This window comes from Tachyglossus aculeatus, chromosome X4, assembly GCF_015852505.1.
Source record: "Tachyglossus aculeatus isolate mTacAcu1 chromosome X4, mTacAcu1.pri, whole genome shotgun sequence".
Taxonomy (NCBI): Eukaryota; Metazoa; Chordata; class Mammalia; order Monotremata; family Tachyglossidae; genus Tachyglossus; species Tachyglossus aculeatus.
Window position 1 is genome coordinate 61,344,599 of NC_052098.1, and position 27,084 is coordinate 61,371,682.

The 27,084-nt window shown below is 42.9% G+C and overlaps 1 protein-coding gene and 1 non-coding gene across 2 annotated transcripts in view; both read right to left on the reverse strand.

Annotated features, from left to right (window-relative positions):
• Window positions 1-6,651: 6,651 nt before the first annotated feature.
• LOC119948388 lies at window positions 6,652-6,789 on the reverse strand. The gene has a single exon (XR_005456787.1). It is a non-coding gene; the product is annotated as a small nucleolar RNA SNORA7 (small nucleolar RNA).
• Window positions 6,790-22,139: 15,350 nt separating this feature from the next.
• IGFBPL1 (insulin like growth factor binding protein like 1) overlaps window positions 22,140-27,084 on the reverse strand; it is a 66,365-nt gene continuing 61,420 nt past the window's right edge. The window contains exons 4-5 of the mRNA XM_038770033.1: window positions 24,478-24,630; window positions 22,140-22,275 (exon numbers count right to left, since the gene is read on the reverse strand). Of these exons, the coding sequence (XP_038625961.1) occupies window positions 24,502-24,630 (129 nt within the window). The 3' untranslated portion in view covers window positions 22,140-22,275; window positions 24,478-24,501. The remainder of the gene's footprint in view (window positions 22,276-24,477; window positions 24,631-27,084) is intronic.

The window sequence follows — 27,084 nt, forward strand, 5'->3', positions numbered from 1 at the left end:
TCATTTCAATTTTTGCACATTGGAAAAGTGCCAGACTCTTCATTTTTCCTCCCCATTTCTTTCCTTTCTTCTGCCTGCCCCATAGCTCCAGAATAACAAATTACATTCTGAATCCTCTCTTATCTTTGTTCCTCTTTCACTCCCTTTAGACTTGTCCTGAATAATTGACCTCTGAGAAGAGCCTGGCCAGAAAGGGACACCCTCTCCCCCAGTCTGTATCCATCACTCCACCTTCAGGCACATAAACACTCCCCTTTGGGTCTCAACTTCAACCATTCTTTGTAATACTTGGGGCTGTCTTCTATTCTGGCCTCAATTCCCGGTATGAGCAGAGCCATTACTCAGGGCTACGTAAATGATAGCTTTCCTTGCTTTTTGCACAAGGAAATAGATGGAGCTAACAAAGTTTTCTCCATGGAATAACAGGCTTTTTCCTGAAGAGCCACAGACAGAGAGGGAAATACACAAGCACGACACAGTTCCCTTCTCTTTGTTCTACCTATTCAAGAAAATTCCTCCCTCCCTCTAGGAGCGTCAAGGAATACTTCATGCAAGACCACATGTTACAATGAAAAATGAGTTCGCAGCTAAATTTCCTGGTTAGACTACAAATAAATGCACCCAGAGAGTAATTCATCCCATGTTTTTCCCATCTTTTGCCCAGATATTGCTATTTCTTCTTACTAATTACTCAAGTTATGAAAAGTAAATGAAAGCCAAAGGTTTCAGAATTGGATTTTTCTCAGGAACGGGCAGCAGTGAAAAATTAATTATGTACTAGGCTGAGGTAGAGGAAGCATTATCACTTAATCATTATACAGACTCCCTGAACTGACGCTTCCAAATCCAAGGCTCAGTACCCTTTGCACAATGTTACGGGGAGTAACAGAACTAGAGAAAATCCACTGAAGCTTGAGGGTAAACACAACTCTTCTTCACACAGAGAGGGGTCAGTGGAATTAATTCCTACAAGACTCCGTGCAGACAGAAACTATCAATAAATTCAAAAAAGGGTTTAGATAAATTATGGGATGATAGGTCTGTAATGGGTTAAGAGGAGAGAAAGTTAGGGATACTAGAAGGAACATCCATATCCTTGAGGCTGGATGCCAAGGATGGAAACCACTACATTGCTCCTCCAGAATCCTGGGCTGGATTGTCCTTTCATTTAACCCTAGAAGACGTTTCTTAAATTATTAGGCACTAAAAAGAAGTACATACTGAATCCACATCTACTCTAGCAGCTAGCAAAGTGGAGTAGAGAATTGATATGCTTCAGTTACCTCATCTGTAGAATGGGGATTAAGACTGTGAGTCTCTTGTGGGACAGGGACTGTGTCCAACCTGATTACCTTGTATCTACCCCAGTGCCTGACACATAGTAAGTGCTTAACAGATACATCATTATTATACAGTTGATTCAGGCTCCCCAAAAGCCTTCACCTGAAATAGCAAGGTAATGCAGAAAAAAGTATGTGGGAGCTTTATACCTAAATTATTTTTCTCTTTTGCTAGGCTAGACCTGCCCCTTAGGTAAAAGTACCAGATGAGGTGAAAAAAATCAGTAGCCATCAGTAGAGGGGAAGATAGATAAGCAGCGTGGCTCAGTGGAAAGAGCACAGGCTTTGAAATCAGAGGTTATGGGCTCAAATCCCTGCTCCGCCAATTGTTGGCTGTGTGACTTTGGGCAAGTCACTTAATTTCTCTGTGCCTCAGTTACCTTATCTGTAAAATGGGGATTAAGACTGTAAGCCCCCCGTGGGACAACCTGATCACCTTGTAACCTCCCCAGTGCTTAGAACAGTGCTTTGCACATAGTAAGCGCTTAATAAATGCCATCATTATTATTATTTTTTATATAGATCTCTCTTTAGGAATTCAATGTATGTTTCCATCCGGCAATCCTTAATAGCATTTTTAAGAAGGAGAGGCAAACCAGCCTGAGGACTTAAACTCAGGGAGTAACACAATGAATATATCCACTTTTCTTATTTGCAACTCTTGGGCAAACTTCTCAACCTAACAGCTCCTATAGAGCCATGTGCAATGAAACTCTGTCCCTTTGAGGTTTGCTGGAACAAGAATAATTGGGTGATTTATTCTTTCCCATTAATTGTGATTGACGTGAAGGTAGACTGTCATTTGCACTGGACTGAGGGTATGGATCATTTGTGCCCTTTATTCCCCTTCACAATAAAACTCCTATGTGCCAATCTTTCTAGCCTAGTCATACTAATTGTGAAAGACAGTCACTGCCTTGATGGCTCAAGATAACTTTGCTAGAGAGGAAATCAGATTCAAATCAGCATTAAAAATTCAGAAGGCACCTAGAATCTTCCCTTGGATCCACCAGCCCCTCATCAAATATCATAGCTTTCATTCAACAGCAGATTGCTCACAGGGACATGTGAGGCTGTGAAGATAATAATCTCTAGTGAAGACTTCATAGAATGAAACAGTTTTGGTGGTGGGGTTGAGATAAAGCAATTGTGATTATACAAAGTGCTTCCCTGTATTGAGGAACAGGCACTCTATCATCATCAATCGTATTTATTGAGCGCTTACTGTGTGCAGAGCACTGTACTAAGCACTTAGCACTGCACTCTATCCAAAAAAAAGCAGCATGGCTTAGTGGAAAGAGCACGGGCTTGGGTGTCAGAGGTTGTGTGTTCTAATCCCGGCTCTGCGACATCAGCTGTGTGACTTTGGCCACGTCACTTAATTTCTCTGTGCCTCAGTTACCTCATCTGTAAAATGGGGAGTAAGACTGTGAGCCCCACATGGGACAACCTGATTACCTTGTATCTACCCCAGAGCTTAGAAGAGTGCTTGGCACATAGTAAGCGCTTAACAAATACCATCATCATTATTATTATTATTTAAGATGCTCAGAGGCTGACAAACACAAGATGCTATGCCTTTGGGTTCACACCAATGTAGTTAAATCAGTTGTAAAGCTTTTAAAAAGTGCTTTTAGAATGATTAACTAATCAGACTTTTCTTTATTCATTCATTCATTCAATCGTATTTCAGCGCTTACTGTATGCAGAGCACTGTATAGAGATGGTCCCTACCCAACAACGGGCTCACAGTCTAGAAGGGGGAGACAGACAACAAAACAAAACATGTGGACAGGTGTAAAGTCATCAGAATAAATAGAAATAAAGCTAGATGCACATCATGAACAAAATAAATAGAATACTAAATATGTACAAGTAAAATAAATGGAGTAATAAATCTGTACAAACATATATACAGGTGCTGTGGGGAGGGGAAGGAGGTAGGGTGGAGGTGATGGGGAGGAGGAGAGGAAAAAGGGGGCTCAGTCTGGGAAGGCCTCCTGGAGGAGGTGAGCTCTCAGTAGGGCCTTGAAGGGAGGAAGAGAGCCAGCTTGGCAGATGGGTGGAAGGAGGGTATTCCAGGCCAGGGGGAGGACGTGGGCCGGGGGTCAACAGGCGAGAATGAGGCACAGTGAGGAGGTTAGCAGCAGAGGAGTGGAGGCTGCGGGCTGGGCTGGAGAAGGAGAGAAGGGAGGTGAGATAGGAGCCTTCTGTTCAAGGATAATACACACTGGTAGAGCAGTATGCTCCTTGCAGGCAGGGATCTTGTCTTCTAATTCAATTGTAATCGATTGTAAGCACTTATTACAAGGCTCTGCACAAAGTAGATGCTCAAAAAATACTACTGATTGGCTGAATGTGAAGCTTCTGTTTCTGATCACACACTGTGTTGTGAGGGCAACATTTTTTTTAATGGTATTTGTTAAATGCTTACTATGTGCCAGGCACTATTCTAAGCATTGGAATAGGTGCAAAGTAATCAGGTTGGACACAGTCCTTGTCCCATCATCATCATCAATCGTATTCATTGAGTGCTTACTGTGTGCAGAGCACTGTACTAAGCGCTTGGGAAGTACAAGTTGGCAACATATAGAGACAGTCCCTACCCAACAGTGGGCTCACAGTCTAAAAGGGGGAGACAGAGAACAAAACCAAACATACTAACAAAATAAAATAAATAGAATGGATATGTACAAGTAAAATAAATAAATGAACAGAGTAATAAATATGTACAAACATTTATACATATATACAGGGGGCTCACAGTCTTAATCCCCCATTTTACAGATGGGGGAACTGAGGCACAGAGAAGCAAAGTGACCCAGGTCACACAGCAGGCAGAGACAGGATTATAACTCAGGTCCTTCTGACTCGCAGGCCCGTGCTCTATCCACTAGACCACACTGCTGCTTAACATTTCCCAAAGGGTCCAAACATGGCGATCTGGATTCACAACTGGTCTTTCTGAACTGAAACTTCCTACTGGTCCCTGACTAGTCACTGAGGCATGTTCCAGGAGGCAGAACCCTGACAGAGCGAGGATCACCAATCACTTAATCAATCAATGATATTTATCGAGTGTTTACTGTGTGTCAAGCACTGTACTAGGCACTTGGGAGAGCACAGTCCAGTAGAGTTTAGTAGACACATTCTCTGCTGATAAGGAGCTCACAGTCTAGAGGGGGAGACAGATATTAAAATAAATCAATAAAATAATAAAATAAATAAAAATAAAAAATAAAATAAATATAATAAATAAATAAATAAATAAATAAATGAGATTTATATGTAAATAATATATAAATATATAATATAAATATATAAATATATATAAATAAATAAAAATAAAAATAAAAATAAATAAAATAATGAAATAAATAAATTAAAATAAAATAAATAAATAAAATAAATTAAATTACTGATGGAGGAAGGGCAAGTATAGAGATATATATTTAAGTGCTGTGGTTGGGATAAGCATCAAGTAATAATAACAATAATAATGGCATTTATTAAGCGCTTACTATGTGCAACACACTGTTCTAAGCATTAGGGATGTTACAAGGTGATCAGGTTGTCCCACAGGGGGCTCACAGTCTTAATCCCTATTTTACAGACGAGGTAACTGAGGCACAGAGAAGTGAAGTGACTTGGCCAAAGTCAAGTGTTCAGATCCAAGGCAACATAGAAAGGAGGACAAATGGGAGAAATGAGGATCATATCCCTTTATGATCACACACCCATCACAACCAAGAAACTCCTCCCAACAATGAACATAATTCCCTCCCGGATTTACATGTTTTCCCCTCCTCCACCCCAATTCAGGGTCTTCTGAGTGCTTGTCCAGATCCCTCATGGCATGAACCACCCCCATCCCTTGCCCACTGCTTGGGATACACAAGTGCTGTAGCTGCCATGGTTAAACAAAGTTCTCCAAAGTGGAGAACACCTTGTTCCATCAGTCAGCTAATTATTAGTGAATAATAATAAAATAATAATAATGGCATTTGTTAAGTGCTTACTATGTGCCAAACACTATTCTAAGCGCTGGGGGGGATACAGGGTGATCAGGCTGTCCCACGTGGGGCTCACAGTCTTAATCCCCATTTTACAGATGAGGTAACTGAGGCCCAAAGAAGTTAAGTGACTTGCCCAAAGTCACACAGCTGACAAGTGGCGGAGTCGAAATTAGAACCCATGACCCCTGGATCCCAAGCCTGTGCTCTCACGGGATGCATAGATCTGTGGTAGACACTTGGAGTCCAGGTTAAAAAACAAGCATATTCTCTGCCATCAAAGAGCTCACAGTTTTCTAGGGGAGGTGGAATGGAGAAATATACCATCAATATGAATATATCAATAAATCATATTTATTGAGAAGGTACTGTGTGCAGAGCACTGTACTACACACTTGAGAGAGTACAATATAACAGAGTTGGTAGAGACATTCCCTGCCCACAACAAGCTTACCGTCTAGAGGGGGAGGGACACATTAACATGAGTAAATAAATTACAGATATACTATAGAAACATTAATCATAAGAATGAGTTTTTGAAAGGGAGTAAGGATTATGGATTTTGCAGGCTAGTTGGAGAAATTGGTGAGGTTCATAAGGAAAATTTTCCTGGCAGAAGTAGGAACACGCAGCGGGGGGGCGATATGAAAGAAAGGACCAAGGATGTTTATTTAAGTAGAAAAGATGGTTTGTGTAAATATGTATGGTGCTACAAGCAAGCAAACTTAGTTGGAATAGAAGGTTGGGAGTATAATGAGTGATGAATACAAGACAAACAAGGTGGTGTCAGTCATCATGCAACCCTTTGAAGACAGCAACCAGATACTTGCATTTAATTTGGAGGACGATGGGCTGGGACCAAACTTCCACAAAGGCAACTGAACCAATTGTCTTGAGGCCTTTGTGATTTGAAGCCTAAGGGGGCTATGGGGGACCACTGCCCTCATGGCATCTAGTTGTGGGATAAAAGTCAGCTTATCCCAGATCCTCCAAACTGGTCAAAAGAACACCCCCAAATCAATCTTCTTGACCATTTAGTTCTAAGATGCCTTCCTGCCTCTCCCAAGCCTTATCTTGTCTTGTTTAATGCTGTCAAGTCAGTTCTGACTCATAGCGACTCCATGGACACATCTCTCCCAGAACGCTCCACCTCCATCTGTAATTGTTCTGGTAGTGTATCCATAGAGTTTTCTTGGTAAAAATACGGAAGTGGTTTACCACTGCCTTCTTCCAGTAAACTTGAGTCTCCGTCCTCGACTCTCTCCCATGCCGTTCCTGCCCAGCATAGGTGAATTTTGACTTGTAGCAGGTTGCCTTCCACTCGCTAGCCACTGCCCGAGCTAGGAATGGAATGGGTAGGCCTCTGCTTGACTCTCCCTCCCATAGCTGAGACTGGTCAAGTACTGGAAACTCTCCAGGTGCCATCCTGAGAGGGGAAGCCCTATCTACTGGTGTTAAAATCAGAAGGAGAAACATTTTTCTCCCTGGACTGAATTCAGGGATGCTTTGCTGTTTACAATCAAACTAGGGCTAAAAGGATTGACCACCCCAAGTTCAACACCACCCAAGGCAGCTATGGAGTTGAGACCACCCACTAGCTACCCCTAAATAAGGTCATATTGGTCCCAGAGCTGTACCCACAAAGATAACAATATGGGATGTAATTTGGAACAGAGAGAGAAACATCATAGAATACTGGGGAAGAATTTTGCAAACCTGCAGATTTTTCAGATAATAATAATAATAATGGCATTTATTAAGTGCTAACTATGTGCAATGCACTGTTCTAAGTGCTGGGGAGGTTACAAGGTGATCAAGTTGTCCCACAGTCTTAATCCCCATTTTTATAGATGAGGTAATTGAGGCACAGAGAAGTTAAGTGACTTGCCCAAAGTCACACAGCTGACAATTGGCAGAGTCAGGATTTGAACCCATGACTTCTGACTCCAAAGCCTGTGCTCTTTCCACTGAGCCACGCTGCTTCTCTGTGAACAGATGAACAGACCACCCACCTAGAAATCAGTCCTAAACAGCAGGCCACTAAGTGCCCAGGTTTAACTGTTTGAGAGAGTCCTGAAAACCCAAATTTAGGTTGCAATTATCCCCCAATAGCATTAATAACCAAGTTCATTTATTCATTCAATCGTATTTATTGAGCACTTACTGTGTGCAAAGCACTGTACTAAGCGCTTGGGAAGTACAAGTTGGCAACATATAGAGACGGTCCCTACCAAACAGCTGGCTCACAGTCTAGAAGTTGACCTCACACTACCCTTACTTTTTATCCCAAGTATAACTTGAAGGGAGAGAAATATCTTACCAGAGGGAATGGTTCTGACTAAGTTTCTTGGGGAAGGAATCAGGCCTCCCGCTCAACTCTAGCCAAGAAACTCAGCTTCTTTCTCTCATTCTCACTTAGAGCTCAGCTCTGCCTTCTCCACCAGTATGGGGGGGCAGCGGGGGGGGGGGGTGTCTTCTTAATGGCTGAGGGCCAATTCCTCCTCTGATCATTCCAAACATCCTGGAAAGGTTGCAGGAGTTAAGGACCGAACCAATCTGATGGTGACACCTGTGGCCTGGCTAACAGCTTGCTCCTTTCTTAAAAGCCCTGTCCCCTTTATGTCCCCATACTCAAAATGAAAAGTTGGCAACTATGGGGCTGGCTACTTCAGGACAGTTGTGCCCATAGGCACAGCAGCTCCCAAATTGCCCAGACTTACAGGTACGAAGCTTGGAGCAGGTGAATTCAGAGTGTGTGTAGCTCTTAATGCATAGGTCTTAAACACCAGTCTGTAAACACAAGGATAGCCTCATGGCTTAAGCCCTCTTTTAATTCTTCTTCCTCTCCATATTTGTGATATCTTGGCAGAAGGGAAAGCCCTGGGCTGAAGCTCTACACTGGTTGGACTGTCTTATTACTGGTGATGGAATCACTGGGGAGCTGCCAGAATGAAACAACATGGGTGAAGCAGAGAGCCTGGAAAATTACTTCAGCTGCAGTGGACAGAATGCCTGAAACTGGGGAAAAGGCAGCAGACTAGAAATTCAATGAGAAGGAGATTATGGCAGTCAATAATCAGGAACTGTACATGGAATTAAGCGATGGTGACAGAGATGAATAAGTGATGGAACCAGTGTTGCCAGGAAGGAAGCAGCAAGGTTTGAAAACTGATAGTTCTGAATATTGCTAACATCTCTCTGATTCTCCTTCCCCTTTCCCTCATTCCCAATCCTGTAGACAACGTTTCTGTGTAAAGGAACTAAACAAAATGAAACATTTGAGCAGTTGGTATGCAGAGCCAATAAAACAATGTAAACACAATTACTATATTAGTTACAATTTTACAGTTCTCTCAACTGCAAAATGGGAATTCAAAACCTATTCTCCCTCCTGATTAACCTGATTAACTTTTATCTACCCCAGTGCTTAGAAGAGGGCTTGACACACAGGAAGCAGCTTTGCCTAGTGGATAGAGCATGGGCCTGGGATTCAGAAGGACCTGGGTTCTGTTCCTAGCTCTTCCACGTGTCTGCTATGACCTTGGGCAAGTCACTTCACTTCTCTGTGCCTCAGTTACCTCATCTGTAAAATGGGGATTAAGACTGTGCATCCCATGGGGGACAGGGACTTTGTCCAATCTGATAAGCTTGAATCTACCCCAGTGTTTAGAACAGTGCCTGGCACATAGTAAGTGCTTAACAAACACTATAAATAAACAGTATTTAAGTACTTACTGTGAACTTAGCACTGTATTAAGCACATGGAGAGTACAATAGTTAATAATAGTACTTATTAAGTGCTTACTAAGTGCTGGGAAAAATACATAGGTGAGAATTAGACATGTCCTCTGCCGTCGAGGAGCTTTTAATCTAGGGGGGAAGACAGACATGAAAATAAATTACAGGTAGGGGGAAGCAATAGTATTTAAAGATCTGTACCTAAATCCTACTGGAGGGGAGTAACAGTTCTTAGAGGGTGAGTAACCTCCTGCATAGATGACGCGAAAATGCTGAAGTGGCAGTGGAGGAAATGAGCGTAATTCCAAAATAATAATAATTTGAAGTTAACTTTGTCAGCTTGCTATTTCTGAATGGAATTTGGAGAGAGGGGACAGAGAAAAAAACAGGGAGATTAAAGAATGAAAGAGAAAAGGGGAAAAAGAAATAAGAAGAGGACAGAAAAAAGTAGAAAGATAAATGGAGAGAGTGTGAGAACAAAACAATGTTCTTTCTTTTCATTTGAAAAGTAAGGGGAATGAGGGTATCAGAGTGGCAATGCAGCAAGCCTGGTGTTGCTGCCATCTCACATAATAATGATGGCATTTGTTCAGTGTTATGTGCCAAGCATTGAACACTGGGGTGGATACAAGCAAATCAGGTTGGACACATCCCCTGGCAAATCACGTGGTCTCAATCCCCATTTTACAGATGAAGTAACAGGCACAGAGAAGTGAAGTGATTTGCAGAGCCAGGATTAGAACCCCTGACCTAACTCCAAGGCCCATGCTCTATCCACTATGCCATGCTGCTTCACCTCCTCCTCTGCCTCCTTCACATATCACCTCCTCTTCTGTCAGCACCACCATTTAGCTGCTTCAGACCAGGAACTCAAGAGGGTGACACTTCTTCCCCAACCTCTATGGGGATGGTAGTGTTATGGGAACTGTAATGGTTCCCTGGCCAAGTGGGGCTGTATTCTGCTGGCAGAGGGCAAGGAGTGGAGCTACAATCTTTGCTCCACCTTGGCCCCCCCCTTTTCATCTCCTCCAAAATGCCTTCCCTGACTAAGCCCTCCTTTCCTCCTCTCCCACTCCCTTCTGCATCATCCTGACTTGCCCCTTTATTCATCCCCTCTCCCAGCCCCACAGCATTTATGTACATATCTGTAATTCCTCATCAGGCAGAAACTCCTCACCCTCGGCTTCAAGGCTGTCCATCACTTCGCCCCCTCCTACCTCACCTCCCTTCTCTCCTTCTACAGCCCAGCCCGCACCCTCCGCTCCTCTGCCGCTAATCTCCTCACCGGGCCTCGTTCTCCCCTGTCCCGCCATCGACCCCCGGCCCACATCATCCCCCGGGCCTGGAATGCCCTCCCTCCCCACATCCGCCAAGCTAGCTCTCTTCCTCCCTTCAAGGCCCTACTGAGAGCTCACCTCCTCCAGGAGGCCTTCCCAGACTGAGCCCCCTCCTTCCTCTCCCCCTCCTCCCCTTCTCCATCCCCCGCCTTACCTCCTTCCCTTCCCCACAGCACCTGTATATATGTACATGTGTTTGTACGTATTTATTACTCTATTAATTTTTTAATTTTACTTGTACATATCTACTCTATTTATTTTATTTTGTTAATATGTTTTGTTCTCTGTCTCCCCCTTCTAGACTGTGAGCCTACTGTTGGGTAGGGATCGTCTCTATATGTTGCCAACTTGTACTTCCCAAGCGCTTAGTACAGTGCTCTGCACACAGTAAGCGCTCAATAAATACGATTGATTGATTGATTGATTAATATATTTATTTCTATTAATGTCTGTCTCCCCCTCTAGATTGTAAGCTCATTGTGGGCAGGGAATGTGTGTTTTTTATACACAGCACCTGTATATATGTTTGTACATATTTATTACTCTATTTATTTATTTATTTTACTTGTACATATCTATTCTATTTATTTTATTTTGTTAGTATGTTTGGTTTTGTTCTCTGTCTACCCCTTCTAGACTGTGAGCCCACTGTTGGGTAGGGACTGTCTCTATATGTTGCCAACTTGTACTTCCCAAGCGCTCAGTACAGTGCTCTGCACACAGTAAGCGCTCAATAAATATGATTGATTGATTTTGTTGTATTGTACTCTCTCAAGAGCTTAGTACAGTGCTCTGCAAACAGTAAGCACTCAATAAATACAATCGAATGAATGAAGACAGGCCAGTTACTTCTTGCCCCAAAAGCTGTGATGGCAAAGCTAAATGGTTTCACCCTCTCAGTGCCAAATCTGAGGTGCTTCATGATCAGGAGCCACATCTGGTATCAAGAGGAGACAGAAAACCATGACTCTCAAGTTGTAGCCGTCTACAGTTCGAGAGGCTTAGTTTGCTGACCTGTTCTGTAAGGGAAGCTCCAAGCTCCTCACGAATAAATAGCTGTAAGGTTTTTCACAAAGTAACATATAATCATGAACAAACTGTGTTTTCTTTTTAAAAATGCTGAAACTCAATTTTGCTCTCAGCTCCTTTGGAGACTGATTATCTGGTCACCGGCTTTTTCTCTGACAGTCTCCAAACAGCTCTAAAGCTAAAGAAGTTGCTGACATCTGATGGCCACTCTGTTAAACAACCATTGGGCTCAGCAAGTTACTACCCACTACTAGTCTAGGCACGACATCTATTGGAATTTTTTTTTTTACAAAAGCAAAAGCTTTACTTTGTCTTAAGTGAATTGGATCCCACCCGTTACTTCCAAATCAAGTCCTGAAATCTATTATCCCATGGGTAAAATACAAGTGGTCAGTCCTTGTCCCACCCTCCATATCCACACCATATAATCATCATCATCATCATCAATCGTATTTATTGAGCGCTTACTATGTGCAGAGCACTGTACTAAGCGCTTGGGAAGTACAAATTGGCAACATAATAATAATAATGATGGCATAATAATAATAATAAACATAATAATAATGATGGCATTTATTAAGCGCTTACTATGTGCAAAGCACTGTTCTAAGCGCTGGGGGGATACAACATGATCAGGTTGTCCCACGTGGGGCTCACAGTCTTAGTCCCCATTTTACAGATGAGGTAACCGAGGCACAGAGAAGTAAAGTGACTTGCCCAAAGTCACACAGCTGACAATTGGCGGAGCCGGGATTTGAACTCATGACCACTGACTCCAAAGCCCGTGCTACCATATGCCCTACCCACATCAGAAGAAACTATCTACCATGGTAGATCTTTCACAACCCCTTGGCAGGATAATCTTCCAATAATTTAGAACTGCAATTCACATTTACACATATAACACATTTGCTAAAGTATATCCCACAAATTGGACTTATACATAAAGCTATTTTTGATAATTAAATGAAATTTGTTAAGCACTTACTATGTTCCAGGCACTGTACTACACACTGGGGTAGATACAAGTTAGGTCAGAAACAGTCCATGTCCCACGTGGGGCTCACGTTCTTAATCCCCATTTTATAGATGAGGAAACTGAGGCCCTGTGAAGTCAAGTGACTTGCCCAAGGTCACACAGCAGACAAGTGGCAGAGCTGGAATTTGACCCAGGTCCTTCTGACTCCCAGGCTCATGCTCTAACCACTAGGCCACACTGCTTCTCAAAGTCCAACCTACTGGTATTTTAGCCCACTTTGAAATAGTTTATACTTCCTAATGAGAATAATGATTCCATGCCTATTTTATTTTATTTTTTTACATATTCTCCTATACTGTTGTCATCTTCTGCTGTCTTTTCGTCCTGCCAGAGTTATCAATCTCAACTACCTGCAGCTTCTCGCTTCAAAAAACTTGTGTGGGCCAATAAAACATGTGTTTTCATAAATGCTATAAGAGATGAAATTTTTTAAATAAAATTCAGTACCATGACCTTTTTTAAAAGATGGTATCCAGGAGAGAAGGGAAGACCAAGCAGGAAAAATATTCACATGAAACCACCCTAAACAGACTTCCTTTCAAGTAACCCCAAACAGGCTACCTCTCAAACCACCTCAAAGGGGCTTCCTTTCAAGTTCCTGGGTAAAGTTCCTAAAATACTCACTCCTCCTAGCTCCAGCGAGGAAGTCCGATCAGTCTCTTGACGCCACATACGGTCTGACAGAGTGCGCATCCCCAACTCTGGGTAGAGGAGACATTTCCACATTGGTGTGACAGAGTTCCAGCCTACTAAGTGTTTGTGAAGACTCCTCCCCAGATATACCTTGCTACTTCCCAATCCTCTTCCTTTCCATTGGCCACATTTAGGGTGAAAAAGGATCATGTGACAAGACCCATTGCTATTTTCTCATTCTCGATCTAACTGCTCAACCTTATTGCTCACCCAGCTCCTCTGGGGTCAGTAGTTCCGGGGGGCAGGGGGAGTGTTAATGCTTGCTATCACTCCCTGCCAGTCCCTCCAGAGCTAGTGAGCTAAGCTCCTTAGCCTGGCCAGGGTGTGACTGATCACACATGGACAAATCTCTCTCTAGGGAATAATAATAATAATGGCATTTATTAAGTGCTCACGATGTGCAAAGCACTGTTCTAAACGCTGGGGAGGTTACAAGGTGATCAGGTTGTCCCACGGGGGACTCAAATTCTTAATCCCCATTTTACAGATGACGTAACTGAGGCACAGAGAAGTTAAATGACTTGCCCAAAGTCACACAGCTGACAATTGGCGGAGTCGGGATTTGAACCCATGGCCTCTGACTCCAAAGCCCATGCCCTTTCCACTGAGCCACACTGCTTCTCTAGGTATAGATTTTCCTGAAATATTACATCACCCTATTGCAACCTAAACTGTAACTTAGTAACTATTTTTATCGTAGCAAGACCTCTCTGCTGTCTGTAACAGTGTAGCACTGAATTCTGGATTAAACCAGTATATGCCACCCTGAGCCAATGAGTTGCCTCGTTTCTGGGCCACACGGCAACTGTTAGCCCTTCCCCAACGATCCTTGTTTCCTCCCCAACCCGCCCCTCACTCTGCCTTGTCAGCCCCCAGACTCCCACCTCTGGGCCTGCCCCAGTCCCGGTAGGACCCTCATAGAGTTAGTGCCAGACCCCCGCGGTGGGAATCCGATGTGCACGGAGCCGGTTCAATCAATCAATCGTATTTATTGAGCGCTTACTGTATGCAGAGCACTGTACTAAGAGCTTGGGAAGTACAAGTTGGCAACATATAGAGACAGTCCCTACCCAACAGTGGGCTCACAGTCTATAAGGGGGAGACAGAGAACAAAACCAAACATATTAACAAAATAAAATAAATAGCCTAGATATGTACAAGTAAAATAAATAAACAGAGTAATAAATATGTACAAACATATATATTTACAGGTGCTGTGGGCAAGGGAAGGAGGTAAGACGGGGGGATGGAGAGGGGGACAAGGGGGAATAATAATAATAATGGCATTTATTAAGTGTTTACTATGTGCATTGCACTGTTCTAAGCGCTGGGGAGGATACAAGGCGATCAGGTTGTCCCCCAGGGGACTCACGGTCTTCATCCCCATTTTACAGATGAGGGAACTGAGGCCCAGAGAAGTGAAGTGACTTGCTCAAAGTCACCCAGCTGACAAGTGGCGGAACCGGGATTTGAACCCTTGACCTCTGACTCCAAAGCCCGGGCTCTGTACTTCCCAAGCGCTTAGTACAGTGCTCTGCACACAGTAATAATAATAATAATAATGATGGCATTTGTTAAGCGCTTACTATGTGCAGAGCACTGTTCTAAGCGCTGGGGGGGGGGATACAAGGTGATCAAGTTGTCCCACGTGGGGCTCACAGTCTTAATTCCCATTTTCCAGATGAGGGAACTGAGGCTCAGAGAAGTGAAGTGACTTGCCCAAGGTCACACAGCAGACAGGAGGCCGGTTGGGGTCGGGGGCCAGGGGATCGGAGTCTCCAGCCGGTCCTGGCAGGCCCCCGGAGCCGTCTGTAAGCTGGCAGTTCCCTACCCCTCCCGCTTCCCTTTCCTCCCCATGAGACCCCCTTCTCCCGTCCCGTCCCGTCCCCCCCGCCCCGGTCCACCTCGGTCACGCTCCCCACCCTTTCCTCCCGCAAGGCTCTGCCCATAATAATAATAATGGCATTTTTAAGTGCTTACTATGTGCAGAGCACTGTTCTAAGCGCTTGGGAAGTTCCAAGGTGATCAGGTTGTCCCACGTGGGGCTCAGTCTTAATCCCCATTTTCCAGATGAGGTAACTGAGGCACAGAGAAGTTAAGTGACTTGCCCGAAGTCACACAGCTAACAAGTGGCAGAGCTGGGATTTGAACCCATGACCTCTGACTCCAAAGCCCGGGCTCTTTCCACTGAGCCACTCTGCTTCTCTTCACGCTGCCCGAGCCCATACCTCGGGCACCCCTGCCCACGGGAAGGATGACCCCAAACGACCTCCCGCGCCCCTCTCCAAGGGTGCTGGCGGGCTGCTAGGCCCGCTGCCCGGGGCCGAGTTGCAGGCTGGAGCCTCACCACGGGCCTCCCCCCGCCCCCCCCCCCCGCCGACCTTTTCCCCCAGTGCCCAGACCCTGGGGCGTCCCCCCACACCCACTAAAGAAGCAGCGTGTCGCAGTGGAAAGAGCCCGGGCTTGGGAGTCAGAGGTAGTGGGTTCAAATCCTGCTCCGCTGCTTGTCAGCTGTGTGACTTTGGGCAAGTCATTTCATTTCTCGGTGCCTCAATTACTTCATCTGTAAAATGGGGATTAAGATTGTGAGCCCCTCATGGGACAACATGATCGCCTTGTATCCTCCCCAGTGCTTAGAACAGTGCTTTGCACACAGTAAGCGCTTAAATACCAAAATTATTATCATTATTAAAGGCCCCGGACCAATCTGAGCCCTACGGGGGGCCAGCAGGCGACCTAGAGAACGCAGCGACCAGCCGGACACGGGCACCGACCTCCCCCGGCCTCCCGCTCCCCTTCCTCCAGAGCCCCAGGAAGCCAGCCCTGGGTGGGAAGGCTCAGGGCCTCGGCCAGTAGTTGTCAGAGAAGCAACGTGGCTCAGTGAAAACAGCATGGGCTTGGGAGCCAGAGGTCATGGGTTCTAATACCAGCTCTGCCAATTGTCAGCTGTGTGACTTTGGGCAAGTCACTTAACTTCACTGTGCCAGTTACCTCATCTGTAAAATGGGGATTAAGACTGTGAGCCCCGCGTGGGACAACCTGATCACCTTGTATCCCCCCCAGTGCTTAGAACAGTGCTTTGCACAAAGTGATTAACAAATACCATCATTAGTTGTTGCAGAATAACTGTTTTTCATTCATTCAATCATATTTATTGAGCGCTTACTGTGTGCAGAGCACTGTACTAAGTGCTTGGAAAGTACAAGTTAGCAACATATAGAAACGGTCCCTACCCAACAGTGGGCTCACAGTCTAGAAGGGGGAGACAGATAACAAAACAAAACATATTAACAAAATAAAATAGAATACATATGTACAAGTAAAATAGAGTAATAAATATGTACAAACATATATACATATATACAGGTGCTGCGGGCAGGGGAAGGAGGTAAGGTGGGAGATGGGGAGGGGGAGGAGGAGGAGAGGAAGGAGGGAGCTCAGTCTGGGAAGGTTTTTACTACCGGATACTGCATTTTTTCATGGACAAGTTTTTTTTTTTTTGTACTGTCCCCTACTAGAGGTCACCTGCTTTTAATAAAAGCCTCTTCAGAAGGAAAAAAAAAATTCTGCTGCTTTCTCCAGTGGAGGCCTCTTCTTCTCCCACCCCGCCAGACTCCCGGAAAAGGAGGAGGTGTCGGGTTCCTTCTTGGGTTCCTTCTCGCATCCCAGTGTCACTTTCACACTATCCCTCCTCCCCTTTCCTTCCCCTCCTTTGAAACCCATAGTATTCGTGTCTACCATCTCCTCCAGATTCTTGTAACCGTCATCTATCGCCCCCAGCCCCACCTCCAACTTTTTTTGAACGATTTTGACCCCTTTCTCACCTTCCTTCTCTCCTTTTCCATGCCCACTCTGATCCTCAGAGACTTCAACATCCACATGGATGTCCCCGGTGACTCCTCTGCCGCCCGCCTTCTATCACTCCTCGTCACTGCCAACCTCTGCTCCACCCCACCTCTCCCACTCACCAACTTGGTCACACCCTCAATCTCATCGTCTCTTACCTCTGCACTATCTCCACCCTCACCAACTCTGAAATCCCTCTCTGATTATAACCTTCTCATTCACACTCCTCCCCCCTGTAAATCTATATTGCTACCCCCACAGAGACCTCCGCTCTCTCGATCCCATCCTTCTTTTTCAGTGCATCACACTGCACCTCACCCCCCTACCCTCTCTACCCACTCTTGATGACCAGATTACTGCTCTCAACTCCACCCTCTCTACTCAACTCACTCACTCCCCTTTGGCTTCGCAGCTCTCACACCACTAACCCACAGCCTTGGATCACTGCCACTGTCTGCCTCCTTCACTCTTATGCTCAAGCTGCTGAACACTACTGGTGAAAGTCATCAAGCCAACCTTATTCACTTCAAGTTTATCCTTTCCTGACTTAACTCTGCCCAGCAAAACTATTTTTTCTCCCTTATTGACACCCATGCCAATTATCCCCATCAGCTGTTCTGTACATTTAACTCCCTTCTCAGGCCCCCTGTTCCTCCCCCTCCTCCACCCCTCACCCCCAACGATCTGGCCTCCTACTTCATTAGTAAAATTAACTCCATAAGGTCTGGGCTCCCCAAAGTCACCCCTCCCCCTTCTCCATCCTCCCCCCCACCCCCAACCCTCTCTGCTACTCTCCGATCCTTTCCAGCAGTATCTTCAGATGAGCTGTCCTCCTTCCTCTCAAGTGCTACTCCATCCACCTGTGCTTTGGACCCTATTCCCTCTCATCTTATGAAAACTCTCGCCCCTCCCCTCCGTAGCTTCCATCTTCCCCTGGCCTGGAAGGCCCTCCCTCCACACACCCGCCAAGCTAGCTCTCTTCCTCCCTTCAAAGCCCTACTGAGAGCTCACCTCTTCCAGGAGGCCTTCCCAGACTGAGCCCCCTTTTTCCTCTCCTCCTCCCCATCCCCCCCGCCCTACCTCTTTCCCCTCCTCACAGCACTTGTATATATTTGTACAGACTTATTACTCTATTTTACTTGTACATATTTACTATTCTATTTATTTTGCTAATGATGTGCATATAGCTATAATCATATTTGTTCTGACGATTTTGACACCTGTCTACTTGTTTTGTTTTGTTGTCTGTCTCCCCCTTCTAGACTGTGAGCCCGTTGTTGGGTAGGGACCATCGCTATATGTTGCCAACTTGTACTTCCCAAGCACTTAGTACAGTGCCCTGCACACAGTAAGCGCTCAAAATATACGATTGAATGAATGAATCAATATGGACTGACAGAATGTGGGAAGTGTTCACATTCTGAAGCTAAAGAACTAAGGAGGATTCATCAATTGTATTTATTAAGTACTCAGTGTGCAAAGCACTTGGAAAGTACAACAGAATTGGTAGATATGATTTCTGCTCACAAGGAGCTTACACTCTATAGTCAGATGATTAAGTCAAGAGGTGTATGAAATAATTGAGGGGAAATGGAGCAAAGAGTGCAGAAATTACTACTCTGAAAAGCCAGCATCCAGTATCAATACAGAGAATTGGCTAGAAATTGCTTGTGTCAAGTGAAACCGCAGGTTTTGGCTCATGTCGGTCTTTCCTCCCTCCAATGTCATTTTCAGTAAGTGAGAGAGCAGTCATTTTTCCAGCTTTAGCAGCCATAGGTGCCAACCTTCATGGACCCATTGGCTGCAGCCAAGAAAATACTACTAGTCTGCCCATTAACAACTGTTTAGTTCCAACACTACACAAAGACCATGAAGTCTGACTTTAAAATAGTTTATTTTTAGACTAATTTGACATCACAACATCTATGAAAAAACAGCAAAAGACAGGAATGGAAAATAGCTAGTTTTTAAAATTATGCCAACAACTGTTTTACAAGCTTTCTTGACCCTCCCAGCTCTGTTCCACGGTGAAATCTTCAGAATGACATTTGAAAACACCAGGTTCTAAGAATTACTACAACAAGCTAACAGCAAAGATTCCAGATTTGTTATAATCACTTCAAACATTTCCTGTGTGTATTTGCATGAAAACTTTATCCTCAGACACATACAATTTCTATAATGATAGATCTTTATTTCACTACACTAAAATATTTCAGAAACACTGTTTGTAAAAACCTCAGAAACAGTGTTTCTGGGATAATTTAGGATGGTGAAACCAGGATCGGCCATTACAGCTAATCTTAACTCACCACAAAATTAGAGAAACTTCACAATTTTGAAGACTGTGAGAAATCATATTTACAATAACTGCACATTTCTTACCTATTCTTAGTTCTACCCAATAACATCTGGTAATCATAGGGTTTGAAATGACTATGTCAAGTTGTCTAGCCCATTTTTGGCTTCTACCTAGGGCTGCACCTAAAACATTTCAGGCAGTGAGTGATCTACTCAATTCTATAAAACTCTCTGAGGAGGTTCCATACCACCTTCCTTAAATCTGAATTTGATCCAGTTACTCTAGAGTTAGCCAAACCATAAAAAACTACTAAGGAAATTGCTTTGAATTCCATGTTTTAAGCTGGATCCATCTTGGTGAAATTATCTTATTGGATTTAACTCCACTGCTTCACGAGAAGTACTGAGCTGCTATTGTAAATGCTACATTGATCTGAATACTATTTCATTCAGTAGAATACAACACTAAAGAGCTCCAAGACATTAAATGCTGGGTTGTTTAGCAAGAAATCATTGACAATAGAAGGAACTAAGTCAGACATTACAAAAAATTTCCAAAGATCAAAAATCACCACCCTTGACAATTCATCAACATGCTGAATGCTAATTATAGTATTCATTAAGTGCTTACTTGATGCCAGGCACTGGGCTAAGCACTAGGGTAGATAAAAAATAATCAGAACCAACAGTCAACAAAATCACCCTTGACCTTTTCCACAGAAGTAGAAAAAGCTTTGCCCAGACCAGATGCCTTCAGAACAGAGAAATTCTTCAGTCAGATGGAAACCTTTTTTTATCTGATAGAGTAATAACTGCGGTATTTGTTAAATGCTTACTTTGTGCCAAGCCCTGTTCTAAGTGCTGGGGTAGATATGAACCAATCAAATCGGAAATAGTCTCTGTCCTACATGGGGCTCACAGTCTATCGGGGAAGGAGAAGGACTCCAAAATGACTGATGATATATTGTAAAAATAACCACAAACATACACACGCTTTAGAAATATTCTGATAGGCCACGTGCCTAATAGCCCAATGTCTACTCCAAGTATGGCTAAGTGTACTCAAACAGAAATACCCACAGAAAGATATCAAGCATTTATAAAATTTTATGTCAAAATCACATCACCAAACTGTCTAAATTTCAAGGCCAATATTACAAAAGCAAGGCCATCACTGTATCTAGATGCTTGAACATGACTGGCAAGAAGGTTGTTAGGAAGGGAACATGGACTACAAACCCCTAGTACAAAAGGGCTGGTTGTGACTACGCTTCCCAGAATCTCTTGGGGCCTTCTGAGAGGACACTGGCTCAGCTAATAGTAGGAAAACCCCACCCTCTCTTGAGGGCAGAGCTGAGTTTCCCTCAGGAAGAACTAGGGGAAAGGATTTAGTTTTTGCCCTGCTGCCTAATCCCCTGAAACCTAGCCAGAAGAGGTCTGTCTGTCTCCATGTGGTAAAATACAACCTGACATAAATGGGAAACCAAGGCAATTTAATTTTGGAGTTATTTCAGACTAAGCCTTATTTCCGGTCATTTCCCCAAGTAAGGTCTCAGGCAGCTGCATAGCCAAAATACAGGTGTCTGGATTCTTTTATTCAGACAATCAGGTTGGCCCTGGCAGTCCTGAACCACAGTGGCTTAAAATACTACCTTGTAAACCTGAAATGTAGTATTTTCTGTTGTTATTCTTTTCAATTTGTGGTACTGCTTAAATGGGAATCTGGTTCATCCATGGTCACTGGGGCCTTTATAAGAACGTTCAACTGGGTCCTGGCTGGAGCTTTTCAATCCCATACTTTCCTTGGATTGCACTAAATACTAGATGACTTATTTTGGCTCTAATTTGGGGTTACACAGCTAACCAGCCCCAACTGTGATCTCCTAAGGAAAAATAAAAGCCTCTGAATCCAGTATTAAAGTTATTTTTGTGTATATATAAAATTCATTAATAAGTAAAGAAATCCCATGGACTTCCTGATGGGTTCCATGGTTAAATTCTTGAGAAACTGAAGGAGTTGTCTTGATTTTAAAATATTAGCTAATTCTAGAATAAATCTCTCAAAACTGAATTTGCCCACCCTTATAAAGGGACCAGATTCTCAGTCAAGAGCTTAAGTCACACTGGGTACTACTGTTTATAGTCCAGATTTTTTTCTATTTTAAATAGCCTTATATGCTTGGAAATGAAGGAGCATTAAAACATAAAATCCACACAGTGTCCAGCAACAACAGCCACATTTACCATCTAACAACATAATTCTACATCAATGTTCACAAAACCAGGTAGCAAACAACTGTGTCAAAAAGTAGACCAACTCCATTAGATGACATTCAAGACGAGATCGGGCAGACTTTCTAGGCTTTTTCCCATCACCACTTAACCTAAGATTTTAAGCTTTTTAGAGGGCAGAAATGGCATCCATCCCATTATGGAAAGGTTTGTGGAAATTCAAAACCTTTCCTGTTTGTTTCATTTTAACTTTCTTCCACATTGGTACATTCCAGATGACTAAGAAAGAAAAAATGACTTGCTAAATTATAATTAATCTGCAATGGATTTTCATGGTATAAACCCTCTCTTTTTAAATACTTTAGTACTGTAAAAATCCTAGAGTGTTTTTTTTTCCCTTTATGACACATAAATACTGCCCTAGCAATGCAGAAGATCGTGGTTTAAAAAATCATACACAGCAAGTTTCTCAAATGTTTAAAAACACAACTTGCTTTTTGGTTTATATTGTTCATTATTTTTCCCAGATAAAAACTACACAATTGGATATTAATCTAGTTTCTCTCTAAATTGTAAAACATACAAAAAGTTCATTAAAAAACATGTGTTTTCTAGCTCTTATCACTAAACAAAGTAAACCACTACTGACATCTCCATCTATAATCAATTTTCTTGGCTCACTTAGATGAAAGGCCAATTGGTCCACCCTAAAGAAAAAAAGAAAAAGAATTAGAGAAAAATGAAATTTATCAACAAATGACCGTGCCAAGTTCTTTCTCTTCAAAACATTTAAGTGTGCTGGAGATTTTCCCCCTGCAGTGAGACTATATATATCTATATCAGATCTTTGAACAATTAAAAAGCCAAGTTGCCAGAATGTGAAACCAGATCTTTATTCTATGTAAATCTTCAGGAAATGTCTTAATTTAATCTGTGCCCCAATCCTTCCTTCCTAGTATTTTGAGAAAATTGTACATCACCGCCTACTCACCAAATCAAATTCCTCTGCCAGTAATTAACTGTGTTACCTCTTTGAGATTCCACAACTTGTAGCTTCCAGTGGCTTTTCAGGTATCCTTTAAAGCCATAAGGCCACCTGCTATGGTACTTCAGGGTAGGTAAATGCTATTTGATAGGAAATGTTCACTGAAATCTTCGGGGTCTGGTGGGAGAGGTAATTACTTTACTTTGCCACTTATTTTTGGACATATACCAGATGAAGAAAGACAAGGTATTGAATAGAGGACAAAGAGAGATGGGCTCTCCCTCTCAAAAGCTGATGTTCCATCATTATTCATAAGGAAACAGCATGTCCTAATGGACAGAGCATGGGTCTGGGAGCTAGAAGGCCCTGGGCTCTAATCCCAGCTCTGCCACTTGTCTGCTGTGTGATACTGGGCAAGTCACTTCACTTCTCTGTGGCTCAGTATATCTTATCTGTAAAATGGGTATTAAGACTGGGAGCCCCATGTAAGACATGGACTGTGTCCAACCTGATTAGCTTGTATCTACCCCAGCGCTTAGTACAGTGCCTGGCACACAGTAAGCGCTTAACAAATACAGTAAAAAAAAAAAGGAAATGGTAGCAATGACAGCAAAATAATTTGCAATGCTCAACCTCCTCCTGTCGTAGTTAGTTGTTAAACAGGGATGAAACTGCCATTCACGCCATGGTAAAGGTAAGTACAATTATATATTTGGGGGAAATAATCTTCAGCATAGCTTTTGCTTTCTCTGTTCTGATAGAGACATTCATTCACTAGCACAATGAATGAATTCACTAGTGGTTCTTCCCTGAGAGTTTCACCTGGTCCCTCTCTTTAACTAGGCTTCAAAATGAGAGCAAGAGGAGAGTGTGAGAGGAGAGAAAACCTGGATAACAATAATTGATCAATGGCATTTACTAAGCACTGTATGTGGAACACTTTACTAAGCTCTCAGGGGTATAGAATAGAACAGATTTGGTAGGAATGACACTGCCCTCATGTTCTCTGGCTTTTTAAATCAAGCCATAAAGGTTTCAAGGTGACTTAGAAGAAGGAACTAGGGAGCACGGTACTGATGTTTTAGGTGCTATTTCAGGATCTGAGATTCCTCCACTGTAAAACAAACAGTCCTGCATTTGCTGCCTCAGAATCACTGCCTTAAGCAAGTTAACTGGATACCCTTGTAAGATGCAAGGAAACTGGAAGAATAAATGGTCATTTATTAAATAATGTCCATGACCTGGAAATACTCACTTGCCTCAAAGGAATGAGACATTTTTATATTCCCATAGAGAAATGTACTGAACAAGACTCAAGCTAGGGGATCAAATCTTTCAAAGGCACAAGTGGAAAAATGACTTTGATCTCTTTAGGAAGATTAGAGCTGAAAAACAATCAGTTCTGGCGCTATCTCTAGATTGATCTGAGGTGATTTCTGTATTCACATTTGAAATACATACACACACATGTATGTAATGTCTATGTACTACCTTTATGAAATCTTTAAAAAGCCAGCATTTATTCTCATGCAGAGCAATAACCTCAGATTTGCATTTTGATTGTTCTCATAAACTGATTTATACATAAACACACTTTTATCTGATGCAGAATCCAATTTTGAAGCTGCAGGGCATTGGGGGAATACAGCATCCTCTTATTAAATGATAATATTTTCAAAGAGCTGCAAATGGCTGTATAAATTTTAAGCAGCCAGACTAATATCTAATTTTACAGCTGGGGCTTCAGTCCCTAGAGACCCGTCAGTGGAAATACAAGGACAATGGCTCAAGCTCTCCCCCATCACCCCACTTCTACACCTGCTTGCATGGCTCTTTCAGCCCTACTCTAGCCATAAAAGGATTTTTTAAAAAAGGATGTTAACTATTCTGAGCATTTGAATGGATTATAAATCTTTATATTTACCCCACTATTTGTTGTCATCTGTGTCTATAAATTACTTCTTTTGTATTTACTCTGATCCATGACCTTTATAGCTCCTTCAGACTGTGTTTCCCCCTCCATGTTGGTAGCATGGCACTGGTAAACACCTTCATCTTCCTTGGTCAGTGGGTTTATCTAATAAAAAGATAAGGGAAAGCATTTTAGTGTCTTCAAAGCTATAAACCTGCAGAACCATGTCCACAGTCCAACTCTTAATGGTCAGAATTCAAAAACGTTTCCTTCCTTTCAAGAATCTTTGGGGAATGTACACTTATCAATTTCTTCCCTGCCATTTCTTTCCAGTAGCATTTTCTTTCCCCCCAATAGGCAAATTTAAAGAAAAAAAACCATATCCACTGGAGTATTTTGTCTTTCTTCTTCACCACCCACTGAAATTTTCAGGGGCAGCAGTGTAAGTGTTCTGGATGAAGTAGCTCTGTGGTTGACACCATTACATGACTGTTCTTATTCTCTCTTGCAGCACATGATAGGGCTCATCACTCCATAGGTCAGACATTTCCAAGATGGACTCTCAGACTAGTGTGTCTTCTCTTTTCTTTCCTGCAGGCTCAAAGGAAGTCCTGAACGTAGTCGAAATGCATATATCTACTTCTAAATAATACCGGTCCATACTTATTAAATCCAGTGGCATAAAGTGTAAAGAGTCACAAAATCCCCAATGTTAGTGTATTGTGAAGGTGATCTTGATAGGGAAGTGTGGCAGAGGACAAGCTCCAGTTTGTCTAATTACACTGTTCAGATGCCTAGCTAGGGTCCAGAGAAAAACAGAGTTTATGTATTTATCATTCAAAATCCAATCTGGTAAAAATGGAGGGGGTCGCTCAATCATAATGCACAAGGGCTGGCAACCTGAATGCTCTATAGCAAAAACTACCCAAAATGCCATTTAAAGTAGAATAACCTGGAGCAGACTCCTTCTCGGCCTGAGCAACACCTAGCAGGGTCCTCACCACGTATGATAGATAAAGCCCAGTAGAATTATATACTACAAGGAATGTAAATGCAAAACTCAGAGGAACTAAGATTTAAAGGGAACATTGTTGAGGATGTCTACAAAGTTTGCTTCTAGGGGATCAATCAACTAACCTTGAGTAGAGCAGAAATAATAATGATAATAATGATGAGGATGCTTAAGTGCTTACTATGTGCCAAGCACTGTACTAAGCACTGGGGTAAATACAAGACAATCAGGTTAGACTCAGCCCCTGTCCCACATGGGGCTCATAGTCTCGGTAGGAGGGAAGAACAGGTTTTGAATCCCAATTTTACACATGAGGAAAAGAAACGACTGAGGCCCAGAAAAGTTAAGTGACTTGCCCAAGATCACACAGCAGGCAAATAGCAGAGCCAAAATTTGAACTCAATTCCTCTGACTCGCAGGTCTGTGGTCTTTCCCCCTTTTAGACTCCCCCCCGCCTTTTAGACTGTGAACCCACTGTTGGGTAGGGACTGTCTCTATATGTTGCCAACTTGTACTTCCCAAGCGCTTAGTACAGTGCTCTGCACACAGTAAGCGCTCAATAAATACGATTGATTAGGCCAATCAACATGATATTGGGTGTGTTGGGTTGCAGAACAGAATACTGTTGGTAGAAAGTGTGATACCATTTCTCAGTGTAGCAACACATCATACGCATTAGTCACGACAGCAGTTTGAAAAAAGGACTAAGTGTATAAGTGTATCAGTGAGGATGAGGAAACTAGAAGGTTCTTTGAGGAAATATGCTGAGCGTGGCCTGGTTGTCAGAAGACCTGGGCTCGAATCCTGGTTCTGCCAATTGTCTACTGTGTGACCTTAGGCAAGTCGTTTAAATTCTCTGTGCCTCAGTTTCCTCATTTGTAAAATGGGGATTCAAAGCCTGTTATCCCTCCTATTGAGACTCTGAGCCCCATGTGGGACAGGGCCTGGGTTGAGTGGGATTAGCTTGTATCTACTCCAGCACTAAGAACAGTGTGTGACACAGTACGTGCTTAACAAATACTATTATTAATTATTATTATGTTACAAGAGGACTTTAACGTTGTCCAAGGACAGAAAAAGACTGACCAAGAATGCATCACTGGCAAGTTTGGAAAAGGATAGTGAAGTGAGGAACACAATCAGTCACTTTTGCCACAGTTATCTGTATATCACCATCACAAATAAACTACCAAGCAGTGAACTGGTCAAAGACCCGACTGCATCACCAAGAGCAAGATCCAAAAAGAATCTTCTCTGTATTGAAAATAGAGTAAAGCATCCTATGCACTAGCTCAGACCAGCAGATGCTGCAAATGAAGTTGAAATTGATAATGACCAAGATCAAATTCAAAGAGTTCATAAGTTTATCAAAAGCGAAATGTTTGCAAGTGAATTAGCTGCATACATTAAGTTATGACTATAACTCTGCCTGAGAACTTAAAAACATGTTGTTGGATTCCTTACACAAATAGCCATATCAGCAATTAAGGTACAAGTGAAAATGGCCAATAAAGAAATGAGGGCCAAGGAGGAGAAGATGAAAGTGATGGCAAGAAGTACACACATGAAAGCCAAGGGAAAAAAATAATTAGGAATAAAAAATATTT